This window comes from Nannobrachium achirus (genome assembly GCF_963921795.1).
Source record: "Nannobrachium achirus genome assembly, chromosome: 18".
Lineage (NCBI taxonomy): Eukaryota > Metazoa > Chordata > Actinopteri > Myctophiformes > Myctophidae > Nannobrachium > Nannobrachium achirus.
The window spans coordinates 8556782-8578401 of record NC_137825.1 but is presented as its reverse complement, the minus strand read 5'-3'; the positions used below and the strand labels follow the sequence as shown (position 1 = coordinate 8578401).

Sequence of the window (21620 nt, the reverse complement as noted above, 5' to 3'; positions counted from 1 at the left end):
GTCGTTATTTTTGTCTCGGATCTGTTGAAATAGCGAGGGACAGATATTGACAATAAATCTGCTTGGAGGTCTGACTACAAAATGATGTCATGGCTTAAAAGCCCCATAGTAACTAGTACTGTCAGATCACAGACTAATTTTGTTATTATTTGAATTAAATGAAAAATCACTTACCCTACCTTTATTTTTGAGCGGTGGTAAACCGCTCCATAGAGTGGCTGTGCGTGTTTCTGTAGCCTTTTTCCTCAGCGTTTTGCCATAGCAAAACGTGTGTGTGTGTAGCATAGTCTGTACATCCTAGACTAAAATCCTGGTCTGAAGACGTTATGCAAGCACGACCACCACTCACTTCACATTGGGTGTGATTTTTATTTAAATTAATGATGAAGTAGGCTATGTTTCTAGGATTTCTAGGAGAGTGAACCCCCTGCCCTCCAGCCAATAGCATTCATCTGATTAATTTCTGTTTCATTTCTAAGAAAGATGGCAGATTTGCAAATGCTGAAAAAGCAGCTTACGGTGTGCAGAAACCAATGGTGTCACGTTGTTGTTTTTTCTACTGTCTCTGGTCTCTGCTGTGACATTGCTAAATGTCAGTGGCCGGCGTCAGCCTGCTCCTCACAGCTGTCTTCAAAGCCACCATCAGACGCTGTGGCCTCTGGGATGACATTCACAACCAAAGGGCTTCTCCGCGTCGTCTCATCCCTTTGTGGACCCTCGCAGCGTCCACGCCTTGTCACCTTGTAAAATGTTCTCACTACAACGCCACGGGGCCCAAAACATAGTAGAGGACGCCAGGGTTGTGACACATTAAAAACCGGGAAAGCAACTGTGTCGTTTTAGATTTTAGCTATAGACAGATCAATCTTAAAATAATAGCGCTGCAGCCGTGTACATGTGCTACTAGAAAGTTGCAATTGGAAATTGGAAGTGTGGTTGCCGTGACGCGAGTAAAGGTCTTTGCACACTGCTGCGTTTTTCGGGCCGAATATCGGAGTGAATTTCGGAATGTGTGAATAAACAAGAATTGACACAGTCAATATATAAGCTGGTCAGATGAAAAAAAAAATGTTTTTTGAAAAAAAGAAAAATGTTTTTTGAAAAAAAAAAAGTTTTGGAAAAAATGTTTTTTGGAAAAAAAAAGTTTTGAAAAAACTCGGGCGTGCTCAAACAACAGTAATAACTGCGTATTACCTTACTGTACTTTACTGTACTGTATACTGTACCTCACTGTACTGTACTGTACATATTCTGTGTTCTATATCTATGAAGTCTGTGTTCTAGATCTATGAATTTTGTCACTCCCCCCCCCCCCGTGTATGTGTGTGTGTGTGTGTGTGTGTGTGTGTGTGTGTGTGTGTGTGTGTGTGTGTGTGTGTGTGTGTGTGTGTGTTGACTTTTACTTATAACTGAGTATCTACAGTGCAGTATTGATACTTTTAAGATACTTTAAAAAAAACAAGTGTAAAACATTTGAGTACTTTTTCCAACAGCTACTTTCCCCCATAGCCTGGAGGACTCCTGCTAAGTTTGCAGTTGCCATATAGCCTATTACTCTATAAATCTATCTGTGATGTCTGATTTTACTAAAACTAGCATGCTTATTAGGCAGTAGTGGGAAAAGTACTCGCATTCTTTACTTAAGTATCATGCAATACTGCAATGTCAGTGGAAGTCTTGTATTCAAAATGTAGGATACTTGAGTACAAGTATAAAAAGTATTTGTATTAAAATGTACCAAAAGCAGAAAGTACGCATTATGCAGAACTTAATGTAACCAAGGTGTTCAAATAAGTGTATTGATTGTAGGCATTTTCCAAAATCTTGTGGTATTTCACTGCTACATATCGTTCTAAATATATGCTTTCTTGTCATTTAGTACAATGAATGTGTTACCGTGTCTCTAGAAATGTGCTCATTATTTGTGAAGATACTAACTGTAATTCTCAAAGACTCGCATTGGTTCATTCAGCACATCGTTTTTGCTCTGTTTCATTTGATATTAAAATGCAACTCGAATTAATCTACTGTGTGGACACTGATCAGATGACAGGAAGAAGCAGCTCATCAATGAATGTACTTTGTGTTGCTTTTGTAAATTGTGTAGGGTACGATATTTTCATGACTTCACACCAAAGCCCATATCATGGTCATAGAGTTAAATCATTGACAACTTGCATACTCGTTCAGTTCATATGTTAATGCAGATGGTATGCAGATGGTGTGACACATCACCTACTACAGCCTACAACGATGCCCAGGGCAACACTGCATATTGTCTATAAATGGCTCGCAGTTTAAATAACGTACGGTTTATTTGGACAATCATCTGTAACAGATGAAGTATAATTAAATACGACGTGATTAACGTTTGTTTGACATCCTCATCACAATTACATTGGATGCATCGCGTTGATTAAAGTGAATGGCTGCTATAGTTTTGCTAGTTTTCATCACCTAATCACCTTCCTTTCATAACCTAATCTCTACGTTTAGAATTGAAAGAAGAAAAATAATGTTAATGTTAGTATGAAGCTAATTATAAAGCTTAAATGGATGATGATGTCAACAATGACTTGTGAAAATCAAAGAATGATAGCCGATCTACAAGCAATCATACAAACATTTTGTACTTTGATGCCAATACTTTTGTACTTTTACTCAAGTATAGACCTCTCTTTTCTTCTGTTTCATTTATCACAAGCAGGCTGGCCACAGGCACCGCCTCAGTGTGAAGGAATGGTGCTCCCTGCTGGACAAAATATTTCATTACAGCAGTACAGGTCTGGAGGGCCTGGCCAATGGATCATGAGCTCGGTGACCATGTGACATGGACAGCCAATCGGCAAATAGGTCCCCTAGGTCCCCTGAATGTCTCAGGACAATGTCATCTGTTTAAAGAGCTGGTCCTGCTGACCAGCTAAAAAAATCAACCTCACATTATGTCAATCACGTTTGCACACTGCCGCCCGTTTTGTATTTATTTTCGGACCAGGGTTGATTTTTTCTGATTTTCGCAGCTGTTGCACTGAGTCCCTTGCTCTCTCTCTCTTTCCTCTCTCTCTCCCTGGCCTACGGCTTTTGGATTTCCAAAACGCAACGAAAACACGCAGTGCAGTGTGCAACCACCTTAACACTTGCAAATTAATTTCGTCTTACAGTTTGGATTTTCCCCATTCAAGTCAATGGGGAAAATTAATTCACAAATAAATTAATGGCCATATATGGAGATCTCTGTGTCATTCCTTGTCCCTTTAATGCCCATACAGTGTATGGCGATCCCTGATGTCATCAATATTAAGCCCATATCTTGGAATGCCCTTATATGGACATAATGTGTCAGTCTCATTTGGTCTATGATGTCAGACATCTATGATGTCAGTCATCTCCATATTTGAATTACATTTAATGGAGAAAATGAATGTATATAAATTAAACTGTATATAATGTATCTTAGTCATTTTGGGGATCCTTGGCAGGAGAAACATTTTCAAGTATTTGTCACTGAATAAGAGAAAATAAAAATTACACCGTGCAGCTTTAAAGGAGGTGTTAAAAGATGTGTTCATGTATTACTCAGTTCTCTATTCCAATAGTAATATTGTTGCTATGGAGTGTTTGTTCAGTAACAGGGTCTCTGTCCTCCAGGTCTTTTAGCAAACAGAAAACACATTTCCAGGTTCAGGTTTACCCAATTCCAATTTCAATCCGTAGAGGAAAAAATAGAAACAGGACACTCACACAGGATAAACAACTGAAACTGGCAGCAACGAGGAGAAAAATAGAAATGAGCAGAAATGTTTTGAATCATAAACCACTATTAAAAATGGAAACGTGTGATGAAAAAAACATCACAAGCCCTATGAAAACCGCCCCCCCCCCCCCCCCCCACACACACACACACACACTAGGGATGGGATGATACGTGATATTATCGGTTATCATGATAATCGTATCGTGGAGATTTAATTTATTGTGATATCATCGTCCTCCGTCATGCACTGGGATCAATTCACCTTTTATTTGCCGAGCGGCATATCTGGTACCACAACACTTTCCATGCCAGGGCCAAATGGCCCCAAGGTAGCTGTGCCAGGATTTTGGATGTTTTTCTTTACTATGCAATGAAAAAAAAATGAATGAAAAAAGTGTCCATCCACTAGAATGGACACACATTTTCTCAATCAGCTAAACGAGGGAGCCAACACACAAACAGAAAAAAGATCTCTCTGATCTCAGGTCATTTTGACATCTTAAAAAAAAAAGAAAAATGAAAAAAATAATAATAATAATAATAAAAAAAATAATACATTTTTATTATTCTCGTCAAAAGCCGTCATTGGCACTGACGGCGATTCAATGATTCTCGTCAATCTACCTCTGTGGCATGGAAAGAGTTAAACCCTCTATTGGTGAAACGTACCTTTAATATACGTACTTGATACAGTCGTTTTTTCACTCTCTACCTTATCTCCTTGCCCAAAAATAGCCTATCTACAATTTCACAATGCGCCGCAAGGCGACGCGTTGTGAGCTTATAGATCGGCTATTTTTTCCGCCCCAGGATAATGGATGTTTTGGGATATTTTAGATTATCGCGATAAGATCGTAAATCGCGATTTCTTTTGTCACATTAATCGTGATATGAAATGTTCATATCGTCCCATCCCTAACACACACACACACACACACACACACACACACACACACACACACACACACACACACACACACACACACACACACACACACACACACACACACACACACACACACACACACACACACACACACACACACACCAGAAGACGTCTCTCCCCATGTCCAATCAATCAATCAAATGGCTCAACCTGAATCGTCTCAATCATCAACAACAACAACAACACAGGAGGATGGACGACCCAAGCCTTCAGCGCTATTCCTTTTCATTTCCGCCCTCAAATGCAAAAACACAACAACTTTTCAATCACTTTAAATTAAAAGATAAGATTTTTTTTTTATTCATTGTTATATAAAGTCTCTGTCGGGTGGGGAAACCTTGTATGTCCGAAACTGTGACTTGTCGGAGTCAAATTCAAAACTAGCAAAAGTAGCAGATTGGCAAAGAACGCTTCTCGCAACATTTTGAGCTTGGGGATCTACTACTTTTGATGCTTTAGTGTTTAGGGCAGGGGTCTTCAACGTTTTCAGGCCAAGGACCCCTTAGTTGAGAGGGAGATGAAGCAGGGACCCCCAAAACCTGTTAGATTCCATATAGTTTCATTGTTTGACAGCACAATCATCACAAACACAAATTGACATGAATATTTTGGATTCATGTAAATTTGTGTTTTCAGATATTTAACCACTTGAACGGTTAATACTTAATAAACTTGACCTTTCACTCTGTACTAAGTCTGCTCTTTTTCCCCTCTACACCAAACATCTTTGCCTAAAAAAGCCGATCTACAAGCTTTAGATCTGCTATTTTTGGCTAAAGTAGATGCTAGGGAACAAGTGATTAGAAAGGAGAAAAAACTTTCAATCACAAAAATATTTGGAGGACCCCCTGTAGTAACTATGAGGACCCCCCTATACCTGTTGAAGACCCCTGGTGTAGGGCGATGGAGCGGGGGCGATAATTTACGATATTAAAAAACACCAAAAGTTTGAATTTGGATATAAGAGGTTTTCTGCCCAGACATTAACGATCATTATTTCCCATGCCGGGCATCTGGTCCGGCGGTGACTAAACAGATGATGGTCTCGCTGCTAGCGAGAGGCTGGAGTGGGCACAACAAAAAAGGGAGCGGAATTTTAATACGGCGGGTCCCATCTGCAGGCATTAATCTTTATTGAACTATAATGTCGCAGCTGGCCGGGACTCTGACACAGCAGCCATCACTCATGTTTCATTTTCACATATCAATTAAGAAAAAAGAAAAACCCTGGCCTTTTTATGATTATCAGTGTCAGGGGGAAACACGTTGGCGGGAGCCATCATATTCTTATTAGATGATTGCAGGTCAGCAGAGGTGGCCGGAGTACTTTTATTTGAGTCAAAGTACAGATACTCAAATATTAGGCTACTCATTTATCACTTTTAACAATCAATGCATTGCTGTGTTAGAATTTTGCCATTTTCAAAACAGAAAAATGCAAAGATTTTCAAGAAATCTAAAACATATTAATAAAAATCCAACCGAGTTTGAAGTGAGCGGTTGATGCGAGTTCATTTCGTTAATTCTTTTACTGCTTCGGACGTTCCCGTTCGCCCCAATTTTGAACGCGGCGCGTTGCCAATACGGCTCGTTCTTTGTTACCTTGTCTGATGACTGTAAGCTGATGAGGGGTCGCGCCACCGTGTACAGTAAAAACATCTCCCGTAACGCTGCTCTCAAAAATCCACCGCACGTTAGCAATAATGGAGTTCCAAATCACTTCCTGGCTGTTTTCTGTGGACCTGAGATAGATTATGCATTTCTATGCTCTGAATGGATGGCAAGTGGAGCGGCCCAATTCACATTAATTCTTGCATAAGGCTGCCCTCTGCCGCCAGTTTGGCCAAAGTACACATTTAAGCGTCCATTGTAAAATGATTTGGTTTAGAAAGAACCAATAGATAATTTTCGATAAACATCGCAAAGGTAAGCTGCTTTTTGCTGGCACCAGCCCCAATAAATAAATAATAACATCTGGCAGTAGGACAGTTAAGCTATACCCCGTGTGTGTGAGAGAGAGACTCAACAGCGCCCCTGGTCAGTGGTCACCCAGCGGTATTGCAGTTCAAGCTACAAAGTTACAAAGTTACATACATTACAGACACAGTCACACATAAGAGACGGTGTGACCACCGCTCAAAAATAGCATTAGTTCTCCGTTAAAGGACCAGGTCACCTCTGGGACAACCAGATCTTATTTTATTGTTGTGTGGGACATGATCAACACAATCCTGAGTTATTTTTTGTGCTCAATCTGTGTTTTTAGATATTTTAGTATTTCAGCCGATTTCAGCATGCTACAACTGGTCATATGATGCAAAATGCATCATATGACCAGTTGTAGCATGCTGAAATACTAACATATCTAAAAACACAGATTGAACACAAACAATAATTCAGGATTGTGTTGATCGTGTCCCACACAACAATAAAATAAGATCTGGTTGTCCCAGAGGTGACCTGGTCCTTTAAGTGGTTATTTCAAAACATACTTTTTCCCTTCCTACAAATGTAGTGGAGTCAAAAGTACAGTGTTTGACTCGTGATGTGTCAATATAGCGGTGTGAAAGCCAGTGTCCAAAAACACAAAATACTCAAGTAAAGTACAGATACTAAAAATAAAAAATAAATTTCCTAAGTGATGTTTTTCCACCACATCCAGGTTCAGATGGATGCTTGCAGATATACAAGCTCACAGCGCGGCACCGAGTGCCGCGCTGTGAGCTTGTAGATCTGCTATTTTTGAAAAAGTCGTGAAAATGTGTGCATATGAATGAATATATGTCATTTTAAAGCGAACGTTTGTAACTCAAATTTTGCTTCTGGGTGGTCCCTGGAACTAGATATTTTGAGATGGGGGTCCGTGGCCAAATAAATATCATTTTGGGGGTCCTTCACATGAAAAGGTTTGAGAACCACTGACATAGTAGTCTCTCAAGAACAGACTAACTGAGCTCCAGTTAAGTGAAAAGGACCTTTTCTTTGACGATGGCTGGCCAGATTGCTGACATAGAAAACATAGGTTTTTCAAAAAATCTTAGAAGGATTCAAAAGACACTTATAGAATGGGGTAAAAATTCTAATTTTCACGATTTTTCAAAACTAGCAGATCTACACGCTCGCAGCGCGGCACTCGGTGCCACGCTGTGAGCTTGTAGATCTGCTATTTTTCAATAGTTAAAGCATAAAATAATAATACAGAATACTGTGTAGCCGTTCTGAATGGGTTAAGCCAGTGAAGTTGAATCAGCATAAACGTTAAGCTCTCGCCTCAATCTCCCGCACCTCCAATCTTTTTTCCTATCGTTCATTTCGTATGATTTCACATACCTGTACATATTCTATCCTCACTTTCTGGGGGGGTTTTATTCACAACATTTCTACTAGATTACTTCAATTTCGCCTTCTTTTTTCCCTTCTTTCTGTTCTGCTTTGAAACGGCGATTCCGAATCCATCGCTTCATGAAAAAGTGAAAAGCTCAGAGTGAACTTTACTCAGACATCAAGTTTATCGCCGTCAGACCTTCCTTGCCCGTGTTATAAAAGAAGACCGGGAGACAATGGTCAAAACTCATTTGAAAATTGACGGTCGAAAATCGGCAAAAGTTGCCGTTTTCAAGATTTTTTGGACATTATCTCTGGAACAATCTGCTCAGTTCAAAGCTTGTGGGATGGGGGACTTTGAGGACATGGAACAATGACACCTTTTTGGGTTTTTGGGCCTAAAAGTATGGGCCGAGCCTCGGGCCGGCCCAATCATGTTCATGCTTGTTGAGAACTCTACTTCGAAGAGACTTCAAAATACTAACCCTTACAATCAAAGTCCTCAACAACCATTTGCAAGACGTGCGTCACAGATATGGACATATCCTCTCTACATAACTCCTTATATGGACATATCCTCTCTCTACATAACTCCTTATATGGACATATCCTCTCTACATAACTCCTTATATGGACATATCCTCTCTACATAACTCCTTATATGGACATATCCTCTCTCTACATAACTCCTTATATGGACATATCCTCTCTACATAACTCCTTATATGGACATATCCTCTCTCTACATAACTCCTTATATGGACATATCCTCTCTCTACATAACTCCTTATATGGACATATCCTCTCTCTATATAACTCCTTATATGGACATATCCTCTCTCTACATAACTCCTTATATGGACATATCCTCTCTCTACATAACTCCTTACATGGACATATCCTCTCTCTACATAACTCCTTACATGGACATATCCTCTCTCTATATAACTCCTTATATGGACATATCCTCTCTCAACATAAATCCTTATATGGACATATCCTCTCTCTATATAACTCCTTACATGGACATATCCTCTCTCTATATAACTCCTTATATGGACATATCCTCTCTCTACATAACTCCTTATATGGACATATCCTCTCTCTACATAACTCCTTATATGGACATATCCTCTCTCTACATAACTCCTTATATGGACATATCCTCTCTCTATATAACTCCTTATATGGACATATCCTCTCTCTATATAACTCCTTACATGGACATATCCTCTCTCTATATAACTCCTTACATGGACATATCCTCTCTCTATATAACTCCTTATATGGACATATCCTCTCTCTATATAACTCCTTATATGGACATATCCTCTCTCTACATAATTCCTTATATGGACATATCCTCTCTACATAACTCCTTATATGGACATATCCTCTCTACATAACTCCTTATATGGACATATCCTCTCTCTACATAACTCCTTATATGGACATATCCTCTCTACATAACTCCTTATATGGACATATCCTCTCTCTACATAACTCCTTATATGGACATATCCTCTCTCTACATAACTCCTTATATGGACATATCCTCTCTCTATATAACTCCTTATATGGACATATCCTCTCTCTACATAACTCCTTATATGGACATATCCTCTCTCTACATAACTCCTTACATGGACATATCCTCTCTCTACATAACTCCTTACATGGACATATCCTCTCTCTATATAACTCCTTATATGGACATATCCTCTCTCAACATAAATCCTTATATGGACATATCCTCTCTCTATATAACTCCTTACATGGACATATCCTCTCTCTATATAACTCCTTATATGGACATATCCTCTCTCTACATAACTCCTTATATGGACATATCCTCTCTCTACATAACTCCTTATATGGACATATCCTCTCTCTACATAACTCCTTATATGGACATATCCTCTCTCTATATAACTCCTTATATGGACATATCCTCTCTCTATATAACTCCTTACATGGACATATCCTCTCTCTATATAACTCCTTACATGGACATATCCTCTCTCTATATAACTCCTTATATGGACATATCCTCTCTCTATATAACTCCTTATATGGACATATCCTCTCTCTACATAATTCCTTATATGGACATATCCTCTCTACATAACTCCTTATATGGACATATCCTCTCTCAACATAACTCCTTATATGGACATATCCTCTCTCTATATAACTCCTTATATGGACATATCCTCTCTACATAACTCCTTATATGGACATATCCTCTCTCAACATAACTCCTTATATGGACATATCCTCTCTCTACATAACTCCATATATGGACATATCCTCTCTCTACATAACTCCTTATATGGACATATCCTCTCTCTACATAACTCCTTATATGGACATATCCTCTCTACATAACTCCTTATATGGACATATCCTCTCTACATAACTCCTTATATGGACATATCCTCTCTCTACATAACTCCTTATATGGACATATCCTCTCTCTACATAACTCCTTATATGGACATATCCTCTCTACATAACTCCTTATATGGACATATCCTCTCTCTATATAACTCCTTATATGGACATATCCTCTCTACATAACTCCTTATATGGACATATCCTCTCTCTACATAACTCCTTATATGGACATATCCTCTCTCCACATAACTCCATATATGGACATATCCTCTCTCTATATAACTCCTTATATGCACATATCCTCTCTACATAAATCCTTATATGGACATATCCTCTCTACATAACTCCATATATGGACATATCCTCTCTCTACATAACTCCATATATGGACATATCCTCTCTCTACATAACTCCATATATGGACATATCCTCTCTCTACATAACTCCTTATATGGACATACCCTCTCTCTACATAACTCCTTCCAAGCATATAGCAACAGTCAAAGGTAAAACAGGGTTGCGTTCAAGCAGGACATGCATTAAGTATCACGTTTTGCGATCGGAGATTTTTGGGAACAGATTGTATTGATTACGTTGAGATCGTGTGTGCGTCTCCGGTGTCGAGGGTGCCGGCTTTATCGTCCCGAGGCGAAGCGATGAGTAACGTAACTACCTCCCAAAGTATCCGCTCATAATATCATATCCCGTTTCGGGTGTCTGGTGTCAAGCCCATGCGTTTTGTTTTGCCGTCAGGCGAAAAACCTTGTATCTCCAATATTTCAACAGTGATATCGTCTCTGTCGGGTGGACACCTTGTATGTCCAAAACTGTTGCCTGTCAGGATTCAAATTCAAAAATAGCAGATCTACAAGCTCGAAGTGTGTCGCGTCAAGCCACGTTTCGAGCTTGCGGATCAGCTACTTTAGATGCTTTTGTGTGACGCTGTATGATCAATTAGGGTGTTAATTTACAAAAGAGTTAGAAGATGGAGATAAGTGGTTTCTGTGATACGTTCTTTTTTTAGTATGTTTTATATTTGTAGTAATGCCTTAATTCATCACATAACAGTGTTGTGCAAACATAGCGAAAACAGCTGATCTACGAGCTCACAACGTGTCATGTGAGCTTGTAGAGCAGCCATTTCCTACTATGTCCTCAATTCATAATCAATTAAGGCATAAAAAAAACAAAAATAAATCTTAAAAAGAAAGAAAAGTGTCTGTGGGACTTGTGACTAAATAACAACCACATGGGATCCATTTGAAAACACAGCTTGCCTTATTTTCTTTTTGGTTTAACATTCCCAGGAAAACATGGCGGTCTTCGGGACACATACAAGGTCTTTCCTCCCCAGCGACAGCGGCGCTGCCGGTGTGTGTGTGTGTGCGTGCGTGCGTGGGTGCGTGCGTGCGTGTGTGTGCGTGTGTGTGTGACAGGTCGTGTGGGACTTACTTCTCGTCTGCGCGAGGCCCAGCAGGTCTGTTTGATCTTCCACACCACGGCAGCCACCAGCAGCAGTGACAGGAAACAGCTGCGGAGGAGGACACGGAACAATCAGAAAAATGACGCTTCACTTCCTATCAGTTCTGCTCCCCGCACCGCCTACAGGCATGGAGGGTATAACGCACGCACGCACGCACGCACGCACGCAAGCACGCACGTACGCACGCGCGCACGCACGCACGCACAGAGGAAAGTAAAAGGTGTTCCGACGGTTCACTTCATTGTTCTGGTGTCTGTTATAAGCCCACAGGCTACAGACAACACACACAACCCAGAAAGATACAGGTGTCAACTAAGTACATATACTCAAGTACTATATTTAAGTACAATGCTGAGCTTTTTTACTTTATTGAAGTATTTCTTTAGATTTTGATACTTGTACGCCTACTCCACTACACTACATGTCAAAAGGCAAATATTGTACTTTTTTTACTAGCCATACTTTGCAGATTTAAATTAAATATTTAAATATTTAGATCGGGCATTTGAAAATACCCGATCTATAAGACAGATGTGACGTGTTGAGAGCTTGTAGATCTGCTATTTTCGAAACGATATTGATGAATGTGAGTACATTCACTTTTGGTACTTCGGTATATTTTGACGCTAGTAATTACATACTTTTACTCAAGTAAATGTTGAATACCGGACTTTTAATTGTAAGTTGTAACAGAGTAAACTAAAATAATTTAGAAATTGTACTCAAGTAGCTGAGTACATTTACTCCGGTATGGTACATCACCCAGAGCTATAGGCAGAAAGGTAACAACACACTCCTCTCTGTGCATTAGTTTCTCCCCAGACAATTTCAGAGCATCACAGTTCATGTCAGAGTAACACGGAGACTCAATGGAGCTGGCGCAATAAGCTCTCCAAGGACATCAACCCATTAAGACCTGAGGCCGGTTCTAAATTAATAGTTATCACACTTTTCGTAGCCAAGAACCCCCAAAAAGATTTTTATCTCGCCTCAACATTTGAGGCGTGAAATAGACAATGTAGTACCAGAATATTGATTCATATTTGATCAACACTTCCTACTGGGAGACGGCCATGTTGCAATGGAAACACTTATCATAATCCAATGGACTGCTTTGATTACCGTACACAACTGAATCCTTTTTTTTAAATCACCTAGAAAAAGATCCTCCACCAGTATAGGTTGGTGGAAGTAGGTTACGATGAGCAAGCATTGTATTTTATTCAACATACACGATAAGCTGATTTGCGGAAGTGTTGAATGTCCAAGTAGTAGCAGGTGTGTGGACAGAAATCCTTTTTTTGCAAAAACGGCCTCCTGGTGGCGCTATAACAGGCTGAGGTGAACATTTGGGGGCAGAGGTTCTGCTCTGGCCTGTACGTGCACTGTTTCATGTCGGGCGGTGCCGGAGATTATCTGTTCCCAGACGGACTGACAGACACACACGGACGGACGGATGGACATAAAGGGGTGAATATATAGTCTTGGCCATGCCTTCACCCTGGCGGAAACTATTACATTGCTTCGCTGTTACATTTTGGGTCAATTTATTGATTAATGTATTAAGCATCCGTGTAATACCTACAACCCACTGCAGATTCACTGGTTATATTGCATCAACACACTCTACCATATTGATTAAAATTACCTTTTATTCATTAGAACAAGTCCCAGGTTAAAGCTTTAAATACTGAAATATTCAAAAATGCATTAAGTTAATTGAAATACAAAGCGCAGGGCTGGAACCTCTGAAACACTCCAACTCCTCTGTCGGCTCTTTTCAAAAGGCTAGAATTTGTAAAATAATTACGGGAGATAATGCATTCATTTCTCTATAGGCAGGGAATATCCAGCTGATTGCTTCAATTAATAGCCCGCTGGATAAATCATTTAGCAGGGGAAATTCAGCTTGATCCAAGCTCTGTGGTGCTAAAACTATGATTGATAGAGAGATCCTAGTTCATTATCCCACAGACAGATATTACACTTATGATTGTGACATGTTAAAGCAACTTTCTGATGGCTACCCTACCTCGTCTGATTCATATTAACTTATGTACAAGACACCCTGGATGACGTTGTGTGAAATATATATTTACAAGCTAAACTAAAAAGATAATAATAATAATTTTTGTTAGATTATGTCTGTGTTGTAACATTGCTTCTTGGCTTTAACTTTTTTTTAGTTTTAAGTTTATTTCTATTTTAGACACATTTAAAGACCTAGTGAAATGGAAAAATACGTTTTTCACACTTTAACTCATACAGTGCCATCCGGCCACAAGGGGCGCTAGAGTGCCAGAAATGTATCCATAGACCTTCATTATAGCTTTCGTTGACCCTCCCCCAACTGGCTTGTGTTTTCACTCCAGTCAATGCTATGGAGGACGAGAGGAGGAAGCTAGCTGACACGTAGCCAAAATGCTAACCCATTTAGAAGCGCGATCTAAAGCTATTTCAGCCGCAAAAAACTTTCTCTTTGGGTCTGGGAACACAATCCGGAGAAAATCCTGTCTAAAGATGTGATTTATTATTGGAGTGGGCAGCGCGATGCGGCCGTTAGCGCGAATACGGCCCGAGGATGGCCGAGTCTAAGTCCCGGGCATGGATGGACGTCTAGACCGGGGCTTCGTTGAGGCCTCCGATAAAATAATTAATTTCATTAAAAAAGCCGAACATGTTCGGGATAGGCACACTGGACTACGTTCCGGAAGCGGCGCTGAACATTTGGGGGGCTCAAAAATGTATTTTAAACCATTTTTAATGGAATATATCGTCGGACCATGTAAAATGGCTAGCTGGCTAGCGTAGGACGAGCCAGGACCACCCACGACTCTACAAGCAGCTCAGGGTAAGTCAATTAATAAAAAAAAAATTGTATTGGATTGAATTAAAGCTGAACATGTTCGGGATAGGCACAGAATGAGTTAAGAGCTTATCCGTGTTTTGTTTGTTTTTTTGTGTATTTTTATATCAAAAGTCCATAAAAGGCTAAATCTTAATTACTTCCTGTGAACAGAAACATGCTGTGTGATGACACAGACACGTCTTCTTGAATATAAATGAACCTTTGATTACATTCACCTGTTTGATTCCCATTGCTGGCATTCATCCAAACGCAGCTGTTTTTAATTACAGAGCTACTTCGTTTTGAATGGCATTCAGGATGACGTCCAGACTGAAAATCAGAGGGTTCTGTTTCAGACTGATACTTCAAAATAACACTGGAACCCCAGTAACATGATAGATGGTTACCATGGTAACCAGGTAAACCGGTGCTGTGGCGGCAACTGCTGGCGAGTGAAAACACCTCATCCCATGATGCATCTGGAAAAGCAGTGCCCTGCCGCGACCGCGGTTTTCCCAATGACCCTGAGCGCAAAGGTGGGGGCCAGTGGTGGGCAAGGAGGTAGGGAGCGCTTCGCTGTGTTCACTTGTACTGTGCGGAGGTGCCGAAAGTCGGGGGGACGAAGATTTACTATTCTGTCCATAACGGCACATAACTCGGTTAACGGCGCTGAGTCGGCTCATGTGCGACCGTCGCATCGCTCGAAACGGCGACTCGCTCGCTACTGCTCACTCGGCGGTGTTTTCTCTCTTTGTCTAACCCCGTTGTTCGTTTGGTCAAGACGGCACCATGTTCTATGGCAAGGGTCTTCAACAGGGGGTCCTATAGGTTACTATAGGGGGGGCCTCCAAATCTTTGTGTGATAGAAACTTTTTTCTCCTTTTTTATATTAACCACTTGAACCCTAGTTCCCTTATTCAGAGAACTTTAGCCAAAAATTGCCGATCTACAAGCTCACAACGCCTCGCGCTGCGAGGCGTTGTGAGCTTGTAGATTGGCTATTTTTGGCAAAGAGGTTTGGTTTAGAGGGGAAAAAGAGCAGACTAAGTAAAGAGAGAAAGGTCTAAGTTTATTAAGTATTGACGGTTCAAGTGGTTAAATATCAGAAAACACACATTGACATGAATCCAAAACACACTGATGATTGCACTGTCAAACAATGAAACTATATGGTATCTATGAAAAGGTTGTGGAGGTCCCTTCTTCGTCTCTCTCTCAACTAAGGGGTCCTTGGCCTGAAAACGTTGAAGATGCCTGTTCTACGGACTATTATCTGACTCGTGCATCGCCGCGTTTGTATTTTTGTATTCTCTGTATGAAAGACAAGACGTTGAACGACCGTGAACGGGGGCGTGCGTGCGTGCCGCCACCTGAAAAACAGGTAAAAACAATAAGAAAAATAGATATCGAAAAAATAATCCTTATTGTCAAACGATATGCTGAGAGGATAAACAATTTAGCAAAAAAAAGAATCATCATTCTCTCTCAGCCGTTCTCTCTCAAACCTTGACGACGTGACACATTAGTGTGTAGAGAGGAAAACACACAACTCAACCACTCTGACAGACACACACATAAATAAAAGCAGACAGAGAGAGAGACAGAGACAGAGACAGAGAGAGAGAGAGAGAGAGAGAGAGACAGACAGACAGAGAGAGCGCGAGCATCAATAATCCGTCTGTATGATAAACATCTTCCCAGGGTGAAATTAATTTCCGCGGCATGCCGTATCCCCCCAGACGACGGCGGGCGGTTTTGTGTTTTCTTGCAAAGGAGAATAAAAATAAAGAAATAAATAGAAATGATGCTTTTTACAGATAGCGGAGAATGAGGTTGGAATGGGTTGATTATCGTCGCTGTCGGGCAGAAACTTCCCATCTCCAATTTGAATATTTTTGACCCGATTCTATAAATGTCTGCTGAATCCTTCTAGGGTTTTTTGAAAAAAATAAAATAAATAAACCCTGCTTGTTTCTCAGTGGTTCTCAAACCTTTTCATGTCAAGGACCCCTAGAATTACAGGTATTTGGCCGTGGACCCCCATCTCAAAATATGTTGTTCCTGCAGGGACCACCTTGAGAACCATTGATATAAACCAAGGGTCTTCCTCAGAGTTACTACAGGGGGTCTTCAAAATCTTTGCGTGATAGAAACCTTTTTTCCCCTTTTTTATATTAACCACTTGAACCCTAGTGTCCATATTCTGAGAACTTTAGCCAAAAATACCAGATCTACAAGCTCACAACGCCTCGCACTGCGAGGCGTTGTGAGCTTGTAGATCGGCTATTTTCGGCAAAGAGGTTTGGTGTAGAGGGGAAAAAAGAGCAGATTAAGTACAGATTGAAAGGTCAAGTTTATTAAGTATTGATGGTTCAAGTGGTTAAATATCTGAAAACAGAACCCAAAATAGACTGATGATTGTGCTGTCAAACGATATGGAATCTATGAACAGGTGGTGGGGGTCCCTGCTTCATCTCTCTCTCAACTAAGGGGTCCTTGGCGTAAAAATGTTGAAGACCCCTGATGTAAACGTAATGTAAATCAGTGTAGTAACTGCGATCATGTATTTTTTGTATTTATTATGGGAGTGAAGAAACAAGACTGTGAATGACAGATGTGTGTGTGTGTGTGTGTGTGTGTGTGTGTGTGTGTGTGTGTGTGTGTGTGTGTGTGTGTGTGTGTGTGTGTGTGAATGTGTGTGTGTGTGTGTGTGTGTGTGTGTGTGTGTGTGTGTCTGTGTGTGTGTGTGTGTGTGTGTGTGTGTGTGTGTGTGTGTGAGGCTGCACTCAGACTGGAACGCACTAAGTTGTGTGAGAGTTGTGTGGGGGAGGCGGGGGGCAGAGACAGCACAATGCATTCCGGATGGAAGTCTAGTGGTTTGAAGTCTAGTGCGTGTTGTGTGCTTGTTGGATGGTGCTCTGTGCAACCACAGGACTCTCACTAGACTTCAAACCACTAGACTTCCATCCGCAATGCATTGCGCTGTCTCTGCCCCCCGCCTCCCCCACACAACTCTCACACAACTTAGTGCCTGACCGTCTGTGGGAAGCCTGAGAGAGAGTCTCATAACGCTTCACTTTCTAGAGGCCGTGTGTGTGTGGGGCGATCAAACACGCTGTCACCAGCCTGCTTCTGACACGCCTTTCTGGATGCTGACAGAGTTTCAATTCTACGCACGCACGTTCGTGCAGACGCACGCACGCACGCACGCACGCACGCACGCACGCGCACACACAGGCACGCACGCGCACACACAGGCACGCACGCACACAGCTCCACACCCCCCGTCGTCTGCACCCACTCAGAAGAAGGGCTACAGTGCGTCCAGTGACAGCTGGAATCTACTCTGAAACCACATTTCTATTCAGAGATATTTGTGTCAAAAAGACCCCTTTATACGCGTCTAAAAGAATGCCAAGCGATAAATATGCATTAGGATCTTTCAAAGCTGCAATCCCCATGACTTTATTTTTTTTATTTTGAACAATCTGCATGGCAATACAGATTGTTCAGTGTCTTTGATTGTGCAGTGGCTCAGGGGTCGAGTGGCCGTCTTAGAACACAGAGGGTTCCTGAAGAGTTCCCAGTTCGATCCCGGGCTCCCCCCAGAGTTAGTGTTGAATAGTCCTTGAGCAAGACTCTGAACCCCTAGTTGCTCCCGGAGAGCAGGTTGGTGCCTTGCATGGTTTCAATGCGTGTGTGCGAATGGGTGAATGTAATGAACAATCTATGTGATGTGCATTGGATAAAGGCACCATATAAATGCACCATTTACCAATAGTATGCCAATAAAACGTATCTAACTAACAGTGGTCTTATTTGGTCTTCCTGCTCTTCGATTGAGATATGTACAGTATATCAGTGGGACTTTTTCCGGTCACTGACCCCCAAATTGATATATATATATGTATATATTTGGCCGCAGACCCTCATTTGAAAACATTTTGTACCAGGGACCCCCAGAAGAGAAGATGTAAAATCCAGGCCATGCGAGTCGGTGACACTGTGAGGTCCATGTTTATGGACAGTGGACAGGGACTCTCCTCTCCCAGTGACACTCGTCAGAGCACTGAGCTCCTATTAGTGAATGCAGGGTTTCCACACATTTTTACCAATTCATTTCCAAAACTTTTCCAGAATATTTAACCCAATGTCCAGGACTATATAACAATAATTCAGCTCAATAACGAGTCGCTTACTCCTATGCGCGATGCCCAAAGACAGGTAGTGTATGCCAGTGGTTCTCAACCTTTTCAGGCCGTGACCCCGGAAATAATCATATTTTAACTGGGGACCCCGGCACCCTGACAAGCACTAAGAGTTGAGGAATTTTGTATAACATGGTTCTATTGTGAAAATAGCAGATCTACATGCTCACAACGCCTCGCAACACGAGGCGTTGTGAGCATGTAGATCGGCTATTTTCAGAATTTCTGCCTCTATATATTTGACAATTTGGCCCATGTTTAATTTGTAATTTCAGAGGTATTAACACAATCAATAACCAAAGACAATGGATAGCTATTTTTTCCAGGACCTTCCAGGACCCTTGATGAATTCCAAAACTTTTCCAGTACTGGAAAAATATTTTTTCTAATTTAAAAATATTTCCAGGAATTTCATGACCGTGGGAACCCTGTGAATGTGGCAGCAGTGTCTCAGAAAGACGGTGTCTTACCTGAAGAAGGTGACAAAGAACTGGACCAGGTCCATGATGCTGTTGTGTTGAGAGAAGGCAATCTGCAGGAGAAACACACACATATTAGATCTACATTACTACTGGATGGACACAAAGTACAACAGTTTGTTTTTCCTTCTAGGCATTGACTATAATTATGAAAAGTTCATTGCAAAATACACACCCACACACAATTTATTTGTCCAGCTACTACACACTTTACAATTGTGAGTAATAATCATGATAAACTAATTTACGGACAGATTTTTGATTGACTTTGATTTAGCTTCTGCCAGCCAATTTCAACATTTTCACCTTTCTCTAGAGACCCAATTAACACTTTTAGTGCCATTATCTAACATATAATTAGAGAGAGAGGTCAGTCAGTCACAAAATGCATTATCTATTCACTCGCTTCAGCGACTGATCTCAAATTTAACATGGCATTGGTCATTAGCATTATACACACGGTGACGGAGCCCGAATTTCATTTTTCCCAAATTCTAGCGATTTATTGGCGTTTCTTCACTCTACAGCTCTACAGCCTGTTGTCAGGGTTACGGTCCGTTCCTCCAGGCCATGGGATCTGTAGCCCCGGGCACACACACACCTCTCTCACAGTTAGGAATGTTGCAGTCTCTCTCTCTCTCTCTCTCTCTCTCTCTGCATGGGTCACACATGCAACGGGTGATGTGTGTCTCATCTTCCAACGGGTATAGAAAACGTATGTGGAGCAAATACATCCTCATACTTCTATTCACCTAATTTTGCTGTTAAATTATTTGTATCCATCATAAATATACACTCCTCCATGGGCTGCTCCTTACATTATGATGCTCCCACATATTCTCACGCACGCACCATGCAGTTACAGTTACTTTCCCCAAAACCCAGACTCTGCACATATTTTGCAGCACATATATTCGAACGGGTAAGGTCTATTGTTGTAATCATCCAAACACAGTGTGCCGCCATGCACTGCGCTTTATTTTGACGAGCCCCGGAAGCCACGACCGTGTCCATGTTGTGGAAATTCACTTTATGTATGTACACTAATAAAAAGGCATACAAGGCGTTCATGGATGTCAATGATTAAAAAAAAAAGAAGGAAAGTAATTGGTATATATATTTTTAATCACACATAATTCTGCAACCTAACTTCATCACAGACACAATAAGCGTCACTTGATGAAAATAAGTGATTTCTGTTTATATTCTCTAAAACGATTGGATTGGTGTCTTGGTCACCTATGAAAGGACATAGTTTCCATTGCATCACAGAAAGCCTGTCTACACATTATCAGTTTAATTTTGTGGTAACTTACATTAAAATGGCTTCTAATAAATGTGTGCATTTCATGCAATGCTTTCTTATCTATCTAGGATTCAGTTTTTTTGGTTCAAATGGCAAGAGAGAACACACAAACATTTCTTCACCCGCAAAATGGTGAAACATTTTAGTTTTGTTGCTTTGTTTCATGGTTAAAAATAAAATACCACATCTAGAAAGCTCGTAGATTGGCCATTTCCGCAAGCATCAAATAGGGCTTTAGTGTCCAAAAAATATGAGAAAGAGAGCGAGCAAGAGATGGAGAAGGAAGAGAGAGGGAGCAAGATAAGGAGATTGAAAAAAAAAAGGTAAACGTTGGATTAAGCCCGGTGCGCAGACAGACAGACAGACAGACAGACAGACAGTGTGTTCCTCTTGAGCCCTGTGTGAGTGGATCAGCGCTGCAGCGGTGCAGGGGTTAACAGGGTGCGGTCGGCGTGGACGGGTCAAGTCCGTGTTAAGAGCAGATTGGAGCTGCCAGAAAGGTCAGCTGACCAGCTGACCGAGCGAGGTGCAGAGGAAAAACTGCTGCCACAGCTTCTGTTGGGTGGCAAGATGGACGCAGCACTTCTAGCTTTGATAACACCACAACTCAAGATGGACGCAGCACTTCTAGCTGTGATAGCAACACAACTCAAGATGGACGCAGCACTTCTAGCTGTGATAACAACACAACTCACACACAGAGAGTAACAGGACAACTGCTGTGTGGGTCCAACTAGAATGACAGACAGTCTCTCCAATTAACCCATTTACTGAGGTTAAGGTTAGGGTTAAGGTTAGGTACCGTTGGACTAATTGGACGTCGTAACAAAATGCTGCACTCCCGTGGGCCTACATGATTTTGGACGGCGTGGGTG

General features: G+C 41.1%; 1 protein-coding gene across 1 annotated transcript in view; it reads right to left on the bottom strand.

The window, feature by feature from the left end:
* LOC308303581 (attractin-like protein 1) overlaps positions 1-21620 on the bottom strand; it is a 179494-nt gene that overhangs the window by 52999 nt on the left and 104875 nt on the right. Inside the window, exons 26-27 of the mRNA XM_080747989.1 lie at positions 19431-19492; positions 11874-11952 (exon numbers count right to left, since the gene is read on the bottom strand). Coding sequence (XP_080604115.1) covers positions 11874-11952; positions 19431-19492 — 141 coding nt within the window. The remainder of the gene's footprint in view (positions 1-11873; positions 11953-19430; positions 19493-21620) is intronic.